Below are 24,279 nucleotides of genomic sequence, written 5' to 3' on the forward strand. Positions count from 1 at the left end.
AAAAATTATAAACACTTATATACATGTACCTATGTAGATTAAATTTCTGTCAGAACGACAACTCTTTTGTTGAAGAATCCACCTGGACGATACCAATTTTCAAGGCATACAATAATGACCTGTTTATGGTAATTATTTTCCTTGATTAAAATGCAAACTTTAATTTTCTTAAACATTAATTCGTTTGATAGTTATCGTGTGCTGCTGATAAAGACATAAACAATACTGTCCTTCATTTTTTAGACTGAATTACAAAAAAAACGTCGGAAACGCACATTTTAACTTTTGAAACAAATACTATGAAATGTTGTCGCTAATTTATCGCTAAAATAAAGTGGCAATATCTGAGATGAATTTGATTATGCAACACTCGTCATTACACTTTTAAAACAAACCAGAACTAACACATTCGTGGAACTTGGAAAATCTTATTGTGTCACTCTATTTGAAAATACATTAACCTATGGATATTCGTTTTTGTGTTATTTGTATATGTATCACGATGTCTTGCTCTATTCGTGTCAGTTCTATATAATTTGATATATATATATATATATTTACCGTTGTGCAAATCTTTAGAGTAATATAATTTATTCCTTATCTGCATAGTATCGTATTTATTAGACGATCCGGTACATAGTAAATTTGCTGGTTGGTCCTTTTTATAGAATATATATATATACGAGTCTAAATTGAAAACTATGTTCAAACCTATGATTGCGTTGGATAAAAACCGATTTTTTTTTACGTGTGCATGTAAATCAAATTTCTTTGTAGAAGGGCCTAAAAACAACACAAACAACATTTTCCAAAAAGACCCAAAAAAGTGAAAAAGTATATTTAAACAAAACGCAATTGACTAACAGGTCGAACAACTGATGTTCTTTTATCCTGCTGACTGCCATTGGCGATTGCCAAAAGAAATTGATCACAAGATGTAACAAAATGGATCCAAATATAAATTTAATACTAAACAGAAAACAATTTAACTTGTGGCCACGATGTTATGCCACAAATATACGGTGTCAATATTATGTTAGTACACCAGATCCGGATTTCGACAATAAATGTCTCTTCAGTGATGTTAGGGATCGAAACAGTTATTGGAAGGCCATATAAAAAGTACCCTCATTTTTAGATAGACTCGACTCTTGAATTTTAAGAGCCAATATATGATGAACGGATCATATAAACATGAGAGAAAATATGATACAACCCCAAACGACACATTTATATAAACGAGTCTAAATTGAAAACTACGTTCAAACCTATCATTGCGTTGGATTAAAACCGCAATTTGTATACGTGTGCAAATATATATATATGTATATATATATATAAATATACCTTTTTACTCTATCTAATGATCAGTTACTATAGAATAACTGTCATGTACTTTATGATATTGTTGAGTTTGGGATGGGGTATTATATTTAATTCTTAATTCTTTGTTTATAAAAAAAATGCATTGCCATTCAAAAGTGAAGAAACACAATAATTCTGAACAGCCTGTTAAAAACTGTTGACAAAATAATCTGCTTTTCCGCTATGAAAGTGTGACGAAAATGAACCCATAGCCCCCTGTCATTAACTAAGTTGTTGATAGATTACTTACTTACACTATGACTTGCATTTTTCATTCATCGTAACAATTCATTTGAGTCTTGCTTCATGCAGTTAAAGTGATATTTCTGTTATAACTTGATAATCATAATCATGATTGATCATGTTTATATCTAGATTATATTAAATAGTGAGTTTTACTTCACGTTACAAAAAAGTAAAATCACAAAAATACTGAACTCAGAGGAAAATCAATTAGGAAAGTCCATAATCACATGGCAAAATCAAATAACAAAACGTATCAAAAACGAATGGACAAGAACTGTCATATTCCTGACTTGAGCCATAGAGCGTATCAAACTGACACGCATTAGAAAAGAATATCCCACTTTAATGGGGTCGATAAACTAGGATGTAAATCCTGCAAATCTTTGTAGAAAACGATATTTCTTTACGGTATATAAGTCAGATAATTCATATATTCTAAGGTTTTTTATGTCGTAATTCCTATGGCGAGTGGTTGCATATGTATACACCTCTCACAGCCAAAGAGACGCCTTGTTTTGTGTTAATTGTACTGTCGGATAGAAATACAGGGGCCAATACTTCAAATACATCAATTAACACGGTGGGTATGGTTGTGCTGCGAGAAAACATTATGTGCTGGTGATTTGGTCCTGTCAGGTGCTGGTGGGTCCTGATTCTGTGCTGGTGGGCTTGTTTACATTGTATCAGAACGGCAATAAACCGACTGTTTTGTTGCTTAATTTTTCTCTGATGCGTCATAAGTACCTTCCAAAGTATATTACAACAATATTATATTGCAAAAGTCGTGCAAGTTCGTTAAACGGAATTGTCCTGACGTTGTGCTGGTGATAAGAAAAACTGTCCTGGTTCTGTGCTCCCATGTCCTGGTTCTGTGCCTTTATATTTTACTAAGTAGTTAAAAGTGGCATATATTCAAGATCATTGATGCTCTACTGTTATTGAATAATTAACTTATGTCTGCTTTCTTGAATTTGAAATTGTTGTGCATCTGTTTACTGTTATTATGAGAGAAAAAATACCCCTAATTTTTTTTTTAATTAACTGTAATCTTATTTATTGGCTTGTTAATGGAACCCTTCCTGTCCCCTTTTAAGATAAGAAAATATGTTTACGATTTTCGGGATAACGATCATTTTGCAAGATCACCAAAAAACGTTGTAATGTATACACTACTTATATAAAGTAGATGATGTAGTATGTTTGTTGTCAACAAATTTCCATAAGAAACCACAGGAAGTATGTGTTTACAACCATACGTCATCGTACGACCTTCAACAATAACCCATAAAATAAAAATGTAAAAGGTTTTGCATAAAAATGGAAAGCATAAATATAGAACAAAGGACTTTCTGAGCGTTTGAATCATATGTCTTTAGCAGCTTAAAACGCATTTGTTTGTGAACAATTAAGTGCTGACTATAAGAATGACAATAGTATTTCGGGTGTGTTTGGGGCTTTTTTTGGGGGGTGGGGGGTGGTGATGGGGGATAATATAGTATAGTAAATATCACTAAGCTTTTAAGTTTTGTGTGTCAAAGACACCATCTCTGTAGTAATGACTCCTTACTAAGATATTTCACTTCATCCATTTTTTTTCGGCATTTTTTTCAATTGTGAATTCTTAGTATTATCATATTAAAATGTAGCCTTAATTTATATTTAAAAAAACTGACTTTAAAGCCAGATATATCAAACATTTTTGTTTCCATCTATCCGTTTTCAAGACTATAACAATCAACGTAAACACGCCTGGAAAGTAAAATGCGTACTCGGCTGTCTGTAATCGACCATTTATAACGCCCTCCTGAAAAAACAAGCCGGGGTGGGGGTTCAGAGATGCAAATTAAGTACTTAGATCAATATTTTATCTTTTCGTGTATGGTTTATGACCCCTTCAATGGCCTGTCAATTACGAAATGTGCAAACTGCAATTGTATCAAAACAGAACAGACAATGAATAATAGAGATAAAATGTTGTACATATATCAAAGGGAAACTTCTTGCAAAGCATTGTTATTTATAGTTAATTATTGTATTTAGTAGAAAAAGAGAATTTGGTAAAAATAAAATCACTATTTTTGTAGAAAATTCACAGACCTTTGTACAGAGATTTTTGTTATGTTTAGCATGGGATCGTTATAAGATCATATATAAGCTAACCTGTGTCGAGGGGTCGTGTGAGGTTCATTTATTGTCTTGGCGTCCGCAATTACAAAAAGATCTTTTCTGAAATTGATACTGGACCAAAAGTTACCAAATGATTTTTCAAGAGTATATCTAGGAAAAACAATATTCATCAACAAACATGACCACTGTCTGTTAAAATGTATTCGAGTTTTTAGTTACAGACGACTCCATTGAATTCTTTGGTTAGCTTGCTTGTTGGCTAAACCGTGAAGTCATTGTTAGGTAAGGTATACTACCCTCCTTTCGAAGAAGCCTGGTCCTACAGACAGAAAGATGTGTCATTTGTCGGACTAGTCTACTCCTAAAGTAAAGTAGTTTACATAACCTAACAATGACTTTTCTGTTCAGCAAGTAAGATAACCAAAGATATTACCTTTGTCTACACACTCATTGAAATCGGCTTTAATATTGCAAAAGTTAAAGCAATTGGGGCAAAACTTACCGAGTAAACAAACTCAAAATGTCTACCTACCTTGCGCATTTCAGAAAATTCAGATCAGATAACGAAACTGGGTCCAGCAACATTTATAAGCAATTTAATATTTTGATCCTCACAGTTTCCATTCACCACAAATATTCTCGTTACAACGAATCATTTTAAATACAAAAATACCAGCTGCAGCCTTTTGTTTATCTATTAATATATGTATACGGATAAAGTTATGAAAGGCAGCAGGGTCACCAGGGTGAGGAGTCCAAGTCATCTGAAATAAATGCTAAGCATAGATCTAGAAAGCGACAGATAATCATGACATTAAAAAAACTCTCTTCTTTTCGACTTTTTTACTCGACACGATTGGGATTAAAAAAAAACTATTGATTTCTTTTTTTCCTATGTATTCTTCCGTACCATTTCCTTCCATTTATGATCATTAAATTGAACTGTAAATATTTCTTGGTACCTCCTTCTTAATTAATTTATCAGTCTTATGTAAACATAATTATGACAATAACTGGTGTAAGCACATAATTCACTGCACACTTTTAAAGTTCTACTTCATCAAACAATAAAATGTGAACCTAAGTTTTGAGACTTTTTTAATCGACACGATTGGGATTTTTGTATATGAGAACATAGTTTATCTATTAGTTGAAAATGCAGCTTTGAACTAGCTTTCAGTACCTGCGAGCATTCATTGTTCAATAATGCGTGTCTTTGTGTTATTATTTTACGTGGTACATTGTTGTGTTGGTACACCACTGTAACAATGAAGGAGGAAATGAGGAGGGTTGGTTGGATGGAAGTGGGGAGCGCTAACAAACATGTCTATGCAGCATGGACTTTGATAATTGTTGAAGCATCAATGTAAGGGGCATTTAATATCTTAATAAAACTATTCTTATTTTAGATACTATATATTATTATCTGATATTGAACGAAAGATGTGCCCTTTTATGTAATTATGTTATACAAGTTACGATCATTTGAAAACACATATTAAACAGCCAAATGGATGCACAAGAGTTAAAATAGGAGTCATAGATCCTATTGACAACAATTATCTGCCCAATTTTATTGATTTGGTAACATTTGTTTCAAATATGACCAACTTCTTATCCAAAATCACCAGCACCGTATCAGGACCCACCAGCACAATGACAGGACCCACCAGCACAGTATCAGGACATGAATAAATTGAGAAAATGCTAAATTTTAATAAATTGCAATGTTTTTTCACAAAATAATCGAAGGATTGATTTGCATTCAATAGTTAACAAACAGGAATACAATGCAACAGCAGAAGGTCACCAACAGGTCTTCAATGTTGCGAGAAATTCCCGCACCCGGAGGCGTCCTTGAAAAGACCGATTTTTTTGAGCTACAACTCCTTCGAACCCATACAAAGTCGAAATATTTGTGATTTGACGTATAAATGTAGTATTTAACACTGCTTGAATTTGTCTTTGAACTATATTTTTTCCACAGAAAAAGTCAAATTTTGAGAAAATACCCACCATGTCCATATATATAGATACCATAATTGATCCGTGTCTTATACGCTATTGCGCATGCTCAATCAATGTACTGCCCACACAATTTATCTCAAAAAATAAAATATTGTAAGAGAGGGATATACGTTCACCATTCCATGCCCCTTTTACTGCAAAAAACACTTATTGGTTTGAAAAAAATCATCTATCTGTCATCAGATGTATTCTGAATTTTAGGCTTAAATAAACCCTTACCAGACCTTTTAATTTAATTGCCATTGAGTTAAGTTTATCGTAAAGATGTCGAAAAGTTAATTTCCCATAGTGAAAACTAAATCCTTTTGTAGCATATCCTTCATATTTGCTAACCGACCGGCTTCAAACGATTTTTTTTTATGAAAGGGTCCCATATCATTACTCATAATATTTTCCATTAATATATAGAGTGAAAAAAGTTGTCCGATTTATGATAATTTGGCTACACTGACTTGCAAGGACGTTATGTATCAGAGAGGTAGAAAAATTTAATTTGAATCTGACGGTTGTTAATAATTTATACCTCGAAGGATTGATTTGCTTTCAATAGTTAACAAACAGGAATACAATACAACTAGAATGCAAGAAACAAACAATTTAAATAACCAAAAAACCTAAACTAACTATACTTGTGTAGAGAACCCACATTCCCACTGTGCGCTTTTTGATTAAAAGATGAACAAATTGTATACATTCATGGATATTACATATTTTGATTAATTTGTCTTTTTCAGAAATATTCAGATTTGGAATCAAATAATAATTTGCTTTTCAAAATCTAAAAGGTTCATTTTCTATTCTATTATATCAAATGCTTGACAATATCTTTTTCATATTCTCTTTGATTTTCTCCCAAAAGTCTAAACTTTGTTTTTAAAAGATATTTCTCATATTTTCCAAATTTTAAAATTACACTCCGGCTTTCTCGTCATTTTTCCGTTAAGCATGGTTCGTAAACTGAATTACATAGTTTCATATTTTTCATGTCAGGGTCTTTTGAAGCCGACTATTTGGTATAAGACCCCATGGTTTGAGGCTTCACGGCTGCCTATGATTACTCACATCAGCAGCATTTGTACCTTAGTTGAAAGTTGTCCCGTTGGTAACCATGCCACATATATTAATCTTTATGTAAATCAGCATTGATTTAAATTCAAAATTGATGATGCTTTATCACAAAGAAAAATAATAAAAGGTCAACAGCGGAAAGTACATAGATAATATCCCATTCACTATATTGTTTAATCAAATTCTATATAATTTGCACAGATAACAATTAAAATGTTGTTTTCCGACCCTACACAATCGTTTAAAGGAAGTACTTTATTTAAAGTATTGTATTACACAACTAGTAAATAGGTGGACGATTGTTGAAATTGTATACAGCTCAGGAACATTACAATATGATAATATTTCAAATTCAAAAAGCTAGTTTATTGAACAGCCTATTGCTTTTCCGCAACATCATTGTCATGAAAATTGTTTCTACGGGTATTGTGAGAATACTTGTAATCAGATTCGAGATTGCTAGATTGCTAGAAAGTAAAGAAATCTTGTCATTGTTTGATATATAATCTATCGTTTATAGAATATGCATGTTGTATCGTTCCATTTTTTTTAGTCGTGCGTTCTGTAAGCTAAATGATCTTGCGGTTTTTTTTTTTGTTGTATTTCTTTTACAAAAATATTTTTAGATTCAATGATAAAATAGAATGCTGCATGTTAAATGCTTGGATTTGACTGTCAACATTTGAATCAAAACGAATATTGTTGCAAAAAATCTAATATGAAAGGTCTAAAATGAAATTTAAAAAAAAAAAAAAATGTTGAATGATGAAAAACGAATATTAAAAAGTTAAAACGAATATAATTAGTTTAAAAAAAAACGAATAATGAATGTGGAAAAAGAATGTTCGATATGAAATTTAAACAGTGGATGTTTGAAATCTGAATTCTGGTTTATAAATCGATTGATGTAAATAACAATTTGAATAAACTAAATTAATTGTTGGAAACCTGTAATGTTGAATATGGACACCAGTCTAATTCATTGAGTTAGTAAACTACATTGTTCTGTAATCCTAGATTGAAATTGTGAAATCCGAAGACAAATAGATTTAATTATTAATTAATTTCAAAAATTAAAATTACCAATATTTGATTTAGATTTAAAACAGTTCGTTATGTTACGTTTCAATCAGTTAAATGGGCCGTGTCTATTTAATTGCAGGATGCTTTATTTTTTAAGACTTTTTGTCATGTCTATGTTCCAGCTTTTGATAGAATCACAACTAAGTAAGTACATAGATTGCATATATTCTTTTCTGCTTTTATTTATAATGTATCATACTTAATTCCACTTTTTACTAAAAAATATGAAATACAATTGTTTTATCGTGAGTCTTCGTTTTTATTCTCCTCTTCTTATTCATGAAAAAAGTCTATAGAAAAATATCTATAATATTGCTTTATATGAAATACAGATACTGTTTTTAATGATATGTATTAATTAACAAGGAGTATGTTTTCGGATTGATGACCTAAAGACGACAAAACACAGTTACCCGTTTATATATATTTAATTCTTGTATTGATGATGCTTCCCTGACGCAATGGTACCAGCAACCTATTGCCATCAGTTGGATTCGTTTGTGGTTATCGTCTGTTAGGTAGATTGAAATATTCTCTTCTGAAACAAGAAAACCATTTTAAAACAAAATAGGCCACAATCTTTATGTAGATATCAAATTCATCAACTGTGTACGACAAATTCGCCCTCCGACCAAAATTACCCTATGGCTCAATATAGAACGTGTGGGTAAAATCAATATTTTCCTTTATCATCTACATAACTGCTATTGAAAGAAAGATGCTTACATGTAAGTATTAAGAACGACTAGAAGTATTTAATGTCAGGGTACATCAAAACTGTAATACTACAATTAGAGGTGCTATTTTCCTTAGATAATAAATGTTACATTGTTTTTCTTTCTTTGCTTTAATCTTTTAAACAAACAAAAAGAGACAAAACCGCTATTGCCCTTCTATGATGATTTTTTACCTTGATTTCGTTTATAATCTTGACAAATGTAAAAAAATATATTGAAATTTTAAAAAAGCAAGACTGATCAACAGGACAATACTTCAAACACGTCAACGTGACTAAAGATATTGGTCAACTCTTAACAGAGTTATTTCCTTCTATTGATGAGCTTTACCAATTGCAAAACGTGAACATGTTTGAAGATGTAGGAGAGCGACCCATGCTCTTTATAGTCTCTTTTTAGGAACATGTCAATTTTGGGTTGTACCATCTAGCAAAATTGGATAGTGGATTAACATATGGTTGTAGTGCAATAGTTTCAATTACAATTGAATGTCTCGTCTGTTCTTTGTTGACATATTCTTTTTTCTTGTAGTGATAAAGATTATAACACAATGTTGACCGATGTACCCTATATTTGACATGTTTAACTATTATGTCTGTTTGTTTTGTTCGCACATTGTGGACAATATAATGGAAGTTTTAGAACTTGTCATTCAAGTGAGAGACTAGATATCGTCAAACTATGTTCCTGTCCACCACTTTCTACATAACAAACGCCTGTACAAAGCCCGATACATGACTGTTGTTTTCCATACGTTTGACGTATTTTTTTTGTTTTTGCCATTTGACTTAACGTATTTTAAAAACGTTTCTCGGAGTGCGGTACTTTTGTTACTTTACATTGATTACATAGGACTCGTAAAAATTACATCATATTTAAAACTTTCTGTTAGAAATAATGATTGAATTATATCTTTCTACCAACAAAAATGGGCTACTTGGGAAAAAGGCAATAACCACTATTAATAAGTACCGATGATCAGATATCGATGATGTAAAATATCAACAGCAGTCACCCTATGAAGAGTAAGAGCAACGAACGAGACCAAAAGGCCTACATATTGGTGTCGAGCACAATATATCAGGTTATCTGCATTTCATTAACTTGATATTCAATGTATCGGGCTATATTTGCATCTTTTGAAAGTGTTTTCATTGTTTCACCAGCAAACTAGACGATGACCTATCAAAGTCGGTTAAAACATTATTACGTTGGTATGTCTGGGTCAAAGTTATGAACGACAAGTTAATGTTTCTGACGTCACAAAGCCTTGGTAGGCAATTTCATTCAGAGCTGTGCATAATGTTATAGACAGTGGGACGACCGATAACTAAAATTATCGTTTATTGGCATATAAGTAGATTTTTACTTAACTACAATGTGATGCAATTTAGACTATTGATCAGACTTATGGTTACATGCAAATGATCTAATATAAAATACAAACTATTTATTAGGAGCATCTAATAACAAAATGATACATTAATCAGTACTATAACAAAACACTGTATTTGAATAATTTGTATGCTTTTATAGGTAAACTGACCTGTCCTACTGGTTGGGAGTCTCATGGTTTTAAATGTTATAAAATGTCTCATCAATGTGTTGACTTTTCAAATGCAACACAATACTGTAATGATCAAAATGCTGAGTTAATTATGCCAAAAACAGTCGAGGAACAGAATATTATGAAAACGCTGATTCGACAGTAAGTTGTTATGTCATATTCACTAAATCTTTTTTTCTGTGAATTAGATAACAATTATATTTTTAAAGACGAAGACTTGCTATAATAAGCATCCGACTAATCCATTTATGAGTGCCATTGACATGCATATCTACATGTTTCAGAGAACAACGTGCAAGGACGTAAACAACTGTAAGCCACTGTAGCATGTCAACGGTATTCAACACGTAGTAAACACGAAGTAAAACCCTTAACGTATAGTAATCTTTCAGTTGTTCAAATCTAAGGCAAAGTCATGAAAGTGGACCGTCGCCGAATTTTTCTATACTTCTTATTTTATTTGTGTCATATAGATCTTACAATTGCAGGTATTTCAACATCCTTGGCTTTTCAATATTGTGTTTGAGCGTGCCTACTTAGGTTTTTACAGGGAAGCTCTTCGGACGAATTTTTGTTTAGAGTAATTGTCGTTTAGTATATCTATCAGAGTTCGTATTGTAAAACAAATGTTATATCACAGAATTGAAATCTAAGATGGAAATTTACTTCTTGAATTAATATTGAGCGGATGTATGGGTTTTGCCGTAGTATGGATTGCAACCATACCTTCATATGCGATGAAAATAAATATATTCAAATTTGACATTTAACGTCCCAATTGAGATTTTTTTATACATAAATGCGACCTAATTTACTATTTTTATGATGAACAATTAAAAATATCTAAATAGGAATCTAAAGTAAAATTGTCATGGATTATTTAAGTCAGTTATAATCATTATTAATATATCTAACATGTCTAATGTGTCTAACTCAGCGATAAAAAAAAAAATGGCAGACAAATCATTGTCAATTGACAGGTAGTTGTCGCGTTGATATTCATACCATATTTTCCAATTTTATAAAGCAAATATTTGAACTGTTGGCGATGAAAAGGTATAAAAAATGAAAACTGGTTATTTGCCTTTTACTTGTTTCGATACATATGCATGAAGTATTAAACATATATTATAAGAACGTGTCTTGCATTAATACATACAGGCTAAACAGTACTAGTGAAAATGATGGAATTTGGATAGGACTTAACCTTGTTAACTTTAATGCATCTGAAAGAACATGGATTTGGAATGATGGCACACAACTAGATTCTGCAAATATGGCCTGGAATCCAGGTAAGTATTCGATATCTAAAATACAATTCAAAGAGTTGCATTTTCACAAAAACAGTTGAACTTGCCTATTTGATCAACATTGCTATCGATAAGAGGTTTTCAAGAAATGTCTTATATAAAGTATACTATATTTACTCGAACTTCTCTTGAACTGAATTTTAATGTGTGTATTGTTATGCGTTTACTTTTCCACATTGGCTAGAGGTATAAGGGGAGTGTTAAGATCTAATAAACATGATTAACCCCGCCGAAATGTTACGCCTGTTCCAAGTCAGGATCCTCTTGCCATTGTAAGTCTTGTATGATTTCTTATTTTAGGTTCTTGTGTATAATTCGAAGTTTAGAATGACGTCCATTTTCACTGAACTAGTATACATCTGTTTTTATGGGGTCAGCTGATGAACGCCTTCGGTTGTGGGAGTTTCTCGCTACATTGAAAACTCATTCGTGTCCTTCAGCTGTTGTCTGCTCTGTTGTTGTCGCTTTGACACATTCCACATTTCCTTTTTTTTATTAAATATGTAGTTAAAGTAAACACTGAGTTACTTTTAAGTCAAACAAAAACAGCAACGTTCATATGAGTCGGATCATCTAGAGTAGTATAACATACATATGTAAAAACAATTGAAAACAACACGTTGAATTTTTTTGGCGTCCGAAACGCCTTTCCGGATTTACCTACATCAGGAACGCTCAAAGTCAAATATTTCGAAGGTGTATAAGAACCGAAACAGTTGAAGAGATATATGTAAAACAAATTACCAAAAACATGTAACTTTGCCTAAGGGAGTTGAAACCTTAGCTTCTAAATAATTTATAAATTGAGCCGGGACGGCGAAAGCGAGAAAGGCAATCGAGTTGAGATGAACAATGATAATATTTTTATCGCGCTATTTTACCTATGACTGCGTTGTCAATTTCATGCGATACTTTTTCATCTTAAGCGTGTAGCATGATATAAAAATTATCACAAAAAATATCAAAGGAAAAATGCACAAATTACGACAGTATATAATCTATTAACCAAGTTAAATTGGCATTTAAATGATGTAAATTGTCCAACTTAATTATCTCCCCAGAAAACCTTTTACGTATATTAAGCTCACCATCGGTATATATATACTGGTAATTGTGCTGATATTTTTTTGCTATAGTGTGAGTGTGTTGGTTTTAGATTGTTTTTCGCCCATCATATTGGCTGTTTTTGCCTACTAATGGTTTTTAATATCCTCATTACTTATTTTTACATTTTTTGTTTTAAGAAAGTTTTTAAAACTGTTTCTTTGAGTTTGAATTATAGACAATTTTTTTTTTTACCAATTTATATCTGCTTTCATTTTACATGGTAAAAAATGTATCTACAAAACCGTCAATTTGACCAGACCTACCGGATGATCCCATTGAGGAGTTGTTGCCCTTAATTTGTCGCCTTTTGCTTATCTTTTTTGTCTTGGTCAATTTTTGCTTAATCTAAATACATAAAAGATAGGTAGAAACTTAGGACATCCAAAAATGTCTATCAATGCATGGTATACAAAACTTGAATGTAAACGAAATCATTGGATGACTGTTTAATAATAGTCCAGAAGCTAAGTCAAATATTTTGGGACAATTGATCACTTTATGGTAAAAGCATGAAACTTTGCACAGTGTTAGTTATGATGCTTATAAACATTTTTGGATATGGAGCCATAAAAAAAAAATCCACAATGGCCGCCAATTTCAAAATGGCCGCCAACAGTTATGAAGCTGAGTCCAAAAATATAGAATAATTTATCATTAGAAAATAAAAGCACACAACTTTGCATATTGCTAGTTCTGATGATTATTGATCTTTTCTGAATATGGAACAATAAAAAAAAATCCATAATGGCCGCCAATTTTAAAAATGGCCGCCAGCAGTCATGAAGCAGAGTCCCAAAATATGGTATAATTTATCATTTGAAAATAAAAGCATAACACTTTGCATATTGCTAGTTACGGTGCTTATTACTCTTTAATGAATATGGAACAATCAAAAATAATTCCATGATGGCCGACAAATTCAAAATGGCCGCCAACAGTCATGAGGCAGAGTAAAAAAAAATGGTACAATTGATCATTTGAAAATAAAAACATAAAACTTTGCATATTGCTAGTTATGATGCTAATTAATCTTTTCTAATATTAAACAATCAAAAATAATTCCTTAATGGCCTATTATCAGAAACTATGTCGGGTATATCTAGAAAGCTATTAGCGTCACTGATATGTCATTTGTAGACGAAACGTCGCATCTGGCATACAGAAATTATCCACAAGGAATATATAAATCAATTTTTGATCATAGTTTTTGCAACATGGCTACTGAAAAGACATTCAGGGTATCAAGTGTAGAATATGACAAACCGACTAAATCAAATAATATTGATTGGGCAAATTGTATCCTATGCCAAGACAGTATAGAGGAAAAACTTATATGCCCATTTGATTCTAAACGTCTTAATGTTGGGGCTGGTTATCAATCTTTAGCTGACAATATTAAGAAGTTTCATAAATTACGATTGATGCCTGAAGGCCTTAATGTGTGCATTGAAAATTTAGATGAGGGATCTGGAATAGCACAGTCTTTCATTGACCAAAAGGCATGTTGGCACAAATATTGCAACTTAAAACTGAACAGAACAAAGTTGAATAGAGCAGAAAAACGAACCTCACATGAGAGGATATATAATAAAGCAACCACATCTAAAAGAAAACTATACATAGCTTTTCCTTTCAGTCAACCAATAACCCGTCTGTGTGCTATTTCCATAATGAAAATAGCCAAGAAGCCCTTGATGAGTCCTCAACATTTGGATAAGATACACGTGTGAGAGAATGTGCAGTAAAATTAAATGACACATCGTTTCTTGAACTGTTGATCTAATTGCACAGGAAGCAAAGTACCACTCGGAATGTTTAGTTTGCTTATATAATCGTGCATCTCGAATTGAAACGAAAAATGATAATGTCGAATATAAGAAGGAAAGTCAAATCCATGGTATTGCATTTTCAGAAATAGTCTCTTATATAAATGAAACTAGATCGTGCAATGAGACCATACGTGTTTACAAGTTGTCAGATCTATGTAAACTTTATACGGAAAAAATAACATGTCTAGGTGCAGATGTTTCATCTCGAGTTAATAGTACACGACTAAAACACAGAATTGTATCTAATTTCCATAACTGAGATGCTTACAAACAAGGCCTTGAAAACATTCTTGCTTTCAAAGATGACATTGGTCCTACATTGAAGAGAATCTGATTAGAAGGCTTTGATAATGAGTTTGTCAACATATCAAAAGCAGCTAGGTTTGTTCGTAAAGATATTTCGCATCAAATTTAGAATTTAAAGGAACCTTCCCAAATGGATGTCAGGAAGTTTCTGTACCCCAGTCATTGCTTTCTTTGGTCCGTCTGATTCAATTTCGACCTAAAATTTAGGATCGTTCATATTCTGAGTCGACATTAACAATAACACAGCCTCTAATGTAAAGATGTACAAAGAAACTATCCAACCGTCACATGAAAGATAATGAACTACCTCCAGTTTGTGCTTATTTGGGAATCATGATCTATTTTCATGACTGTAAGACTAGAAAACGTGATCTAGTAGATACTTTCTTCAAAACTTAGACTGTCTGTCATCTACAACCAAGTGTTAGAAATTTCTACTTCCATGGCCAACGATGCTTGTCGTCGTTATGTCCAAGAAGGTATTGTTTGCCCTACCAATCTACAACGAAATGCGTTTACCTCATCTGCTGTAGACAACATTGGTCACAATCCAAGAAGTATCTCGTTAAAAGATTCATTCCATGGTACAGGTATATCTTTATTCAAGCATATTTCAGAGGTTGGTCAAGGCGTAGTTTAAACATTTGACCAATCTGAACCTATTTGCAAATGCCAATCAAAGAGAGTGCCTCTTTTACCAAAGAGTTATTCAAATCTTCCACCAGCTGTACTAAGATTCAGCGAACCAGATATCCCATTAGTTGAAGGAGAACTTTCAATTGACATGTCCTTAGTTCCAGCTGTATTAAAAGGGGAAGTCAAATGGCTGAACAGTTGTGGATAGGATTTGACACTGGAAAGAACTCCCGATATATTTCAATCAATGGATTGTGCCTTGCTCTAGGACCATTGAAATTGAAAGTATTTCCACTGTTCCTTTCATTTGCCAGTTGTAACACAGTCTCAGCTTTTTTTGGGAAAGGTATGAAATCAGCTTGGGACATATGGTTCGTATATGAGGAGTTGTCAGAGGCATTTCTGCAGGTTATCGAGAATTCAAATGAAGTGGAAATTTTAAAAGTGTTAAAAGTAATAGAACGATATATTGTGCTTTTGTATGACCGATCTAGTACAGCTAATGTGGTGAATGAGTAAAGAAAACAGTTATTCACGCAGAAGACAAGAACAATTGACAATATTCCTCCAACACTGCACTTCTTCATTAAACATACGAAACGTGCAGCTTACCAAGGTAGTGTTATTTTGGGCAATTGTTTAGTTGCAAATCCAAGTATGACCTCACCAGATTTATTTGGTTGGCAAAAACTCTATGGTATCATTCTGATCTGGGCTTGCTGAAGCTTCAATGACATGCATGTAAATTCTTGAAAGAAGCATTTAAATGCACAGCATTATGAAACTGCTCACCGGACTGTGAAAGAGAAACTGATTAAGACTTTGCTTTCTTTTGATTTTCCTGCATTTGTATCATATTTTAATTATAATTTTGATATGTTGTTATGTTGAATAGTAACTTGTGAGGTTTTTTTTTATTTCTTATTTCATTTCTTAAAAAAGAAATACTCTTTGCACTGATTCAATACTGCATATGTTGGATATTTTTTTCATTTCAGGAAAATTGTGAAATTTTCTTAGGTCATTACCTGTAGCTTTGAAAAATAAGAACTCATCAAAAACGCCATGTTGAGTTATATCGGCCATTTTTATTTCATAGTTAATATCACCTGTTACATTAAATAATATAATGCTTGTTTATTCGTTCTTGTATTGAAATAATTGATCCATTATTTTTTAATTATTTTTATACCATATTTAAAAACAAACATCAAATTTTCATATGTTAAACGGCGCCATTTTGAATATTACCGCCATTTTGAAAATATTATCTATGCACCCAAGTAATTATGATACATTTTAGGCCTTTGTCGATATCAAATTATCCAGTTTCACGAATTTGGTAAATTTATAACACACAATGATGGTGTATACATACGAATACTGTCAAACTTAGACATTTTGACGCGCCATTTTGAATTTAGACGCCATTTTGATAATTTCTGTATTATAAGGTTTAAAAAAATAATAATTGACATATCTTAATTACATTTCCTTAAGTTTGTGACATCTTCTGAACTCATTAAAATTGGAAGACTTCATCAAGTGAATTATGTTATACTTATGTCTGCCATCTTGAATTTGGCGGCCATATTGGATTTTTTTTCGTGGCTCCATAGCTAAATTTTGTCTATACCCCTTAATCTTTCACTATGCCAAGTTTCATGCTTTTACCATAAAGTGATCAATTATTCTGATATCCGCTGGACTATAAGTAATTGCCATCGAATAATGATTTCTGTCTGTTCATTGTTCTTTGGCTCATTATCTCTAAAATGATAAAGTATAATAGATAGGTACACACTGATATTTTGATCATCGATACACGATCTAAACTTATGCAACAGGTTGAGATAAAAAAAAAAACTAAAATAGCAAAGATAACTATTTACACTCAGGTAAAATGTTTGATATATTCAACTTGGAAGACTAAGACGCACTGTGTAACTTTCGCTGCGCTCACTTGCCAAAAAGGTTCACATTGTTGCTCGCGGTTGATAATTTACGATATCAATATGTAGAAAACCCGATAATCTATACATCTAAGAGACGGCTAACAAAATCTGTTGTAACTGCTGGCAATATCAATGATGATAGACCACTACGAAGTGTATCAGAGGGAAAACTAGTGACAAAGTACACACTATTTTACTGTGCATCTAGTTTTGAATTTATGGTGTATATTACTCGATTTATTTCACTTGACTGGGCGGAGTTGAACCGGTTCGCTCATACTAAACCAGTCCATCTATATATAGGTGTTTTAAGATAAACTAAAAAATGAAGTGTACAGTCATTATTTTGTAACTTTCTTTATTGATACTGATAGGTGATTAGAAATTAGTATCAATTATATCCTTATCACACACATCTTAGAATAGACCGTTCTTATGCAAATAAAAAAGTTAGCTCTGTCCAATCAGTTGAAATAAAATTGGTAATAAATATCATGTTTTATATTTGTAGGTGAACCACAATATTTCATTAACGAGAAATGTGTAGTTAGTCCGAGGAATACTGAAAAATGGCATGATGTTATGTGTCACACTTATCATGCGTTCAGGGCAGCTTGTCAGCTTAAAGGTAATCTCCTACAATTATATTTAAAACTTGTATATTGTTTAGTCAAATTGAATAAAATTAATCGTATGATACATCTTCATCAAAGATACCAGTATTATTATTCTGTACACAAGACGCGCGCTTATTTTACATACGACTCACCAGTGTTTCTAGAATCAAAACAGCTTAATAAGTCATTAATAAAAAATATCTTTAAAAAAAACTGATCTATGAATAAAATTAAGTATCATTAACAGTCGGATTAGATATGTGTTTTTAAATCAAGTCATGATGTGTTGTAACCACACTATCAAATTTATGTGATTGTTGAGAGCGCTCACAAATATGTTTTACTCCGTCACATTTTGTAATTCCCGGTCGCATGCATGTCAGGAGTATGTAATCCAGTAGTTGCCATGGGTTCGGTCTGTCTGTAATGACAACACTTTTAAAGTGAACGTTTACAATTATAGGTGGACATATTTTGCCGATCAAGGTAAGGTATACAGAAATTAAAATATATTATGTAGAACTTTCCCAAAATGACATTGAGGAGGCGTTACTTCAGCTTGTGTTTATTCATTCGATGAATTGCACGAATTGAAATATACATGATGGAACATCAAAGTGAAACAAATGTGATTATACGTAGCGAATGCTTCTTTTAGTAATTTCATAGGGTTGGAAAAGCATTGACCATGCTTACATTTTAAGAATATTGCGCTTGCGCGCTTCGTACAAAATATACTTCGATCAACGCTTTTACACTCTAGTGAATGTATAAAAAGGAGCATTCATTTCTCAAATAATATTCAAAGCAATTTAAGTCATTTAATTCCAAAGGAAATAGATTGCACAACTTTTCAATTTTGAAATGGCAAACAATGTATAAATAAAGTTTCCAATATCTGCAAAAATACGACTTAAGTGTAGATAACAACCGTTGTACCATGGATATCATATCAACATAATTTTAGAGTACTATCATAACAATGCATAAATTGATATTCTTTTACAGATATTATAGTCAACGAGGGTGAACGCGTTAATCTTACATGCGACATCAGCAATCCACAAACTAAATGGACCAGATCTGTCAATGACACAAGTGTGATAGTGTCTGAGTATCCAAACGGTTTGACTTTGCCTAGTCTAGTATTACATTCCGTTAAATGGTCTGATCAAGGAAGTTACGAATGCAGCTTGACCAATACCGCAGGATTGCTCGAAACCAGAATCACAAGACTGTTCGTAAATACTTGTATGTTATAATGATTTCATTTTTTAAAACTGAACTAGTGTTTCCTATTTCCCTGTCCTTGACAGAGTGTTGCTGCTGAAATGAAAACTATTGAATCAATCATTCTAATTCTTAAATTGAAGCCAGCTATTTCAAAAGTTTAATTGACGCCATAATGATTTGGTTGATTGTTAAGGACTGTTTTTGTTACATATAACAACAGAAACATTCATTTTCAAATGTAACAAACTAGATGGACAGGTACTTAAGAATGACGAGATCTTCAATTGATTTTGATAGTCAAAATCTTCAAACAACTCCCTATTGCAGATTTTGCCCTTCAAAATCATTTTATGCTTTTTTCTTGTGTCCTAAGTCTGTAAAACTCTACTAGAAAGATAAAAATTTACATGAGCAAAAAGCATCAACAAGACAAGATCTACACATAAGTAATACATGTAACATTGTTGAAATTGTCTGATGGCCCTATAATGGAGTTACTGTCTTTAAGATCTACCAGAACATTTCTGTTTTTTGCTTGACATCTGAAAACTATGATAAATAGATAGAAACTTTAACGAGCAAAATAAAAATCAGTTAGACAAAATATACAAATAGATTTATTTGTTGTAACTATAACTTTACTCCTTATTGGAGTAAGTGTTGATTTAATACGATATTTAGTGTTCTGTTTGTTATGGTGAAAACTTTTATAGATATATGGCCATTTTGCTTCAACCATTTAAAACTAAGAGTGATAGCACACAATTAAAAAATAAACAATGTAAAAGCCAGAACGAAATATTCAACGATAGAAATACTTGGCGCAGAAAACTACAATTTACCTTCAAACCATCCTGACGCTCCAGCTAGTCAGCTCTGTCAGTTATACTAGTAACAATCATCATGTAACTCTTGTTTGAATACGTTGATGCGTCACCTATAGTGATAAGGTATAATATGATTCAGATTTACAAATGATTCTTGACTACATGTAACACAAAGACATTACCAAAATTATAATCAAGTATTGTTAATATTTGATACTTGACTGTAAAGTTTTCAGTAACAAGTTATACTCTGAAAATGCTAGCCCTACATTCTATCATCAAAGGTATGTAGAATTAAATACATTATCTAAAGGGATTTGGCTTACGTGTTTTGATTTGACCATGTAACTAGTTGTATACTTTAGAAACAAATCATTTGAAAAAAAACCAATAAAGTTCCTTCGTCAAATTAGTTTTCACCTTTCTGACAACCAAGTAGTGTTCTCATCAGTCAAATGATACTAAACAATCTCTGCGTTAATATCCTTTGTTTTCATTGAATAGAAAATAAAAAAAAAATATTTCAAAACATTGTTGCGCCTGTCCCAAGGGAGGAGCCTCTGGTGTCTGTTAGTCTTGTATTATTTTAATTTTAGTTTCGTGTGTACAATTTAGAGTTTAGTATGGCGTTCGTTATAAATGAATTAGTACATATGTATATATTTGTTTAGGGGTCAGCTGAAGAACGCTTCCGGGTGAGGGAATTTCTCGCTACATTGAAGTCCTGTTGGTGACCTTCTCCTGTTGTTTTTTCTATGGTCGGGTTGTTGTCTCTTTGACACATTCCCAATTTTCATTCTAAATTTTAAGTATAGTACAATCAGTTACTGACAATTTTTAATCATGAATGTGTGAGGAAAGACAGGAGTATTCCCCCATTATAACATATAATCGCGCACTGTTTGTTATGCGTTCTCGTTAAAGGAAAATATTTAAAAAGTGGATAAATTATTAATACTTCAAAATTTATCAATTGCCGGTTATTGTCGTTTTTAATTAAAACTATTTGATAATCGTTTTGTTTATTTTAGCAACGACGGAAATGTGTCCTTGCCGATGTGATTACAGAAGAAAATTGGAATATTGGGAGTCGAAACTACCGCGACATCAAACACTTCAGGAATTGAGAAAAGAATTAGAGCCAGTCATCCGAAAGATGGAAAATCAGTTAAAAGTAAACAAAACTAAGCTTTCGTCAACTATTCGAAAATTTACATCGGCTAAAGACGAACGCAAATCATCTCATACGATTGGATTTTTTGGTGCGTTATTCGTTTCTGTCATTTTCGGAACTGTCTTTTTTATGGACCTAGTAATGTTTAGACAGCACATAGAAAAAATAAGAAAAATATGTGGTTATAAGAAAAAAAATCGTTGACCAAAACTTTCTAGGAAAAAGAATCATGAACAATATAACTTGTAACTCAATTGATGACTTTTAAAGTTTGTTGTAATTAATTTGATATGGTGTTCAATGTTGTACATTATGTCTTTAAGGTTGATCATAAGTATATATTTTTAAGATAGAATTTTCTTATGATTTGCCAAAATAAAGATTTTACTTTGCTGTTTTCAAAAATATAACAAAACTGATGGGTCACAGTGCTATTTTTCAAACTATGAGTTGTTGAAAATTGCCTAAATTTGGTTACTTTGTTCATGAAAAAACTCATTAGTCTGCATAAAAAAAAATTGAGACAGAATTTTGAAATAAATTGTTGAAAGATAGATTTCATAATATGTTTAAAGAACTTGAACATTTAACGTTATGTTGCCCTTGTGTCGCTTGTTTTCTCTTATATTTGAGTGTGACTTCACATTACTATGAGACGTGTCACAGTACTTTTCTGTCCCTAATTCATGTATTTGGTTTTGATGTTTTATTTGTTATTCTCATCAGATTTTGTCTAATGCTTAGTCCGTTTCTATGTTTGTTATATTTTAATGCTGTGTCGTTTTTCTGGTCTGATATTTTATGCATTTACCTCAGTTTTAGTTTGTTAACCCAATTTTGTTTTTTTGTTCATAGATTTACGAGTTTTGAACAGCGGTATACTACTGTTGCCTATATTTAAGACATTGAAACGAAAACAATGTGCCACCGTACTTGTTATCTAGCTACAAAGCTTACTAAAAATTTCCCTAGTAGCCCAGTATAAATTTTTTTACTAAAAGAGTTGTATCCCCTTCAATGGGCTCATTTGAAAAAAAATGTTTTTAAAAAACTCATAATTTGATATTTGTTAAAATATTTTGAATAATACAATAGATTAACTAGTTTTCTTAATATAGAAAATATAAAAACCCAGTCAAACCATTTAATTGCAAATCTGTCTGTAAATACCTAGACCGATTTTGTATTGTGATTGTACATTCCAGTATGGCGGTATACCATGAATCTACCGTATCAGGATAAATGTTTTTCTTGTCACTTTTAGGCATTTTAAAAAGAGGAGTAAAATAGGGTATCATTGTCATTTTGTTTAGTGTCTTTTGATACCTATTCTGACATCAGACTAGGACTTCTAATAAACTGAGTTTTACTGTGCATAGTTCTGCGTGTTTGTTTTTTTTCTACATTAACTACAGGTAAGGGAGGGATGAGATAAAAAAAAAACATGTCAAGTGACACACGCCGCATGTTTGCGCCTGTCCAAAGTCAGCAGCCTTTTGCGTATTTCCGCTTTTTACTTTTGGTGTAAATACTTCATCTGTTGATTTATTCTGTGAACTATTTGTGTATATTTAATGCTGTTAGACGTGTATAAGTCAGGTGATATCTTTTCAAATAAAAAAAAATAAAAATTTTGATCAGCTTCTTTTATTTTATCGTATTGCAAGATGCAAATATTTGCATTGCTCATCATAAATTCGACAGGAAGATGAAACCATGTTATACAAAAATTATCTCCGAATTAGTAATTATTACGAGCTATATGGCAGATTGGACATATAGTACATGATATGCTTACCTGTCTTGAACACCCGGGATGACGCATGGTTTTTGTTGGGGAGATGTTACTCAGTCATGAGTTTTTCTATGCAATATTATATAGTATGTTTATGAGAATCTTTGTCATTTCATTAATATGTTGAATAATGTTGTCGCTAACTTTTCGAACTTATAAATTATGAATAACCTTTAGTAAAGTACGATTCTATTTAACGTGATCCTGTTTTCTACACGTTCTCATAGAAACACTTCATATATTTTGCATTTAATATATTTGTTTTGCAAGGTTTGAAGCAATTACAAATTGACCTATCGTACGTTGAATTGTATGCCATTTAAAAACTTTTTCATACCGTTAACATTATTATATTCCCATTCAACACGAGTAAAACAAAAATAGCAATAGGTTCACTATGTATATCTCTCGTAAGTTATTTAACATCAGACACGACTGGACTGTAATCAATCGCAATGAAGTTTCTTTTTTTTTTATTAAGACTTATATTTTGCTATGCAACATGAATCGTCAAAACAAAATAGATAGAAAAATTACTAATAAAAGTACACTAGACAAAAACTTAAGACTGCGCAACACTAAACCCATTAAAACCGTGGGGCGATCTCAGGAGCTACAAAAGGGTAAGAAGAACTTGTTCAATATGTTAACGTGTAAAGATTGTGTCAATTTGTCAAAACGAAGTCCTTTTTCTGGGCGGACGATATGATAGCGTATTTGTTATTCAACACGGCCAAATTGAACGCATCTATTATGAGTTCAGAAAAAAAGTTTTAAATGCACACTATTTCCTGCTCCAAATGTGGAATTGTCATGTTGTTTATTTTTATTGCAAACCCAGTTATAAGTACAATTATGTAGGTCACATTCAGAATTAAAGAGTACGGGATTGTGATATTGACATCATGATACCTTTTACATTCATTTAAAATCAGAAAACATGCACAAGTATGTTGCTTGTGCTCAGTAACTGCACTGGAACGCGTCTCGTATATTTCTACATATTATGTTTCAATGAAATACTGCATGTACACGTAAAGGATTTGTTTGTTTTGCTGTTTTATGCAGATAAAAATATTTTTTCGATTGAAGGTTCCGATAATTTTAACAGTTCGCCTTGCTTAATTTCTTGCCATCTGTTTAAACAAATGTGTTCATATTGAAATTCCGAAGAGCATGTATACTATTTGCAAATCTGTGTAACTAAATTAATTTTTCAATTTTGTTTTGTTATTTGTTGTTTGTCTATAAAGCAACAAAATCTAAATA

The 24,279-nt window shown here is 32.0% G+C and overlaps 1 protein-coding gene across 1 annotated transcript; it reads left to right on the top strand.

Annotated features, from left to right (window-relative positions):
• Positions 1 to 7,985: 7,985 nt before the first annotated feature.
• On the top strand, positions 7,986 to 22,809 carry LOC134700228 (uncharacterized). Its single transcript, XM_063561589.1, has 6 exons — positions 7,986 to 8,061; positions 10,191 to 10,362; positions 11,383 to 11,513; positions 17,876 to 17,992; positions 18,990 to 19,232; positions 21,073 to 22,809. The coding sequence occupies exons 1-6, from the start codon at positions 7,998 to 8,000 to the stop codon at positions 21,417 to 21,419; spliced, it is 1,074 nt and encodes a 357-aa protein (XP_063417659.1). The 5' UTR covers positions 7,986 to 7,997; the 3' UTR covers positions 21,420 to 22,809.
• Positions 22,810 to 24,279: the final 1,470 nt, after the last annotated feature.

The sequence above is a fragment of the Mytilus trossulus genome, unplaced genomic scaffold (assembly GCF_036588685.1).
Source record: "Mytilus trossulus isolate FHL-02 unplaced genomic scaffold, PNRI_Mtr1.1.1.hap1 h1tg000128l__unscaffolded, whole genome shotgun sequence".
Classification (NCBI taxonomy): Eukaryota; Metazoa; Mollusca; class Bivalvia; order Mytilida; family Mytilidae; genus Mytilus; species Mytilus trossulus.

Bases quoted from the DNA above. Each gene is read 5' to 3' on its own strand.
- LOC134700228 (XM_063561589.1), top strand. From the start codon at position 7,998: ATGCTTTATTTTTTAAGACTTTTTGTCATGTCTATGTTCCAGCTTTTG. The intron at 10,363-11,382 runs GTAAGTTGTTAT...TAATACATACAG, and splicing joins ATGAAAACGCTGATTCGACA to GCTAAACAGTACTAGTGAAA. The intron at 19,233-21,072 runs GTATGTTATAAT...TGTTTATTTTAG, and splicing joins AAGACTGTTCGTAAATACTT to CAACGACGGAAATGTGTCCT.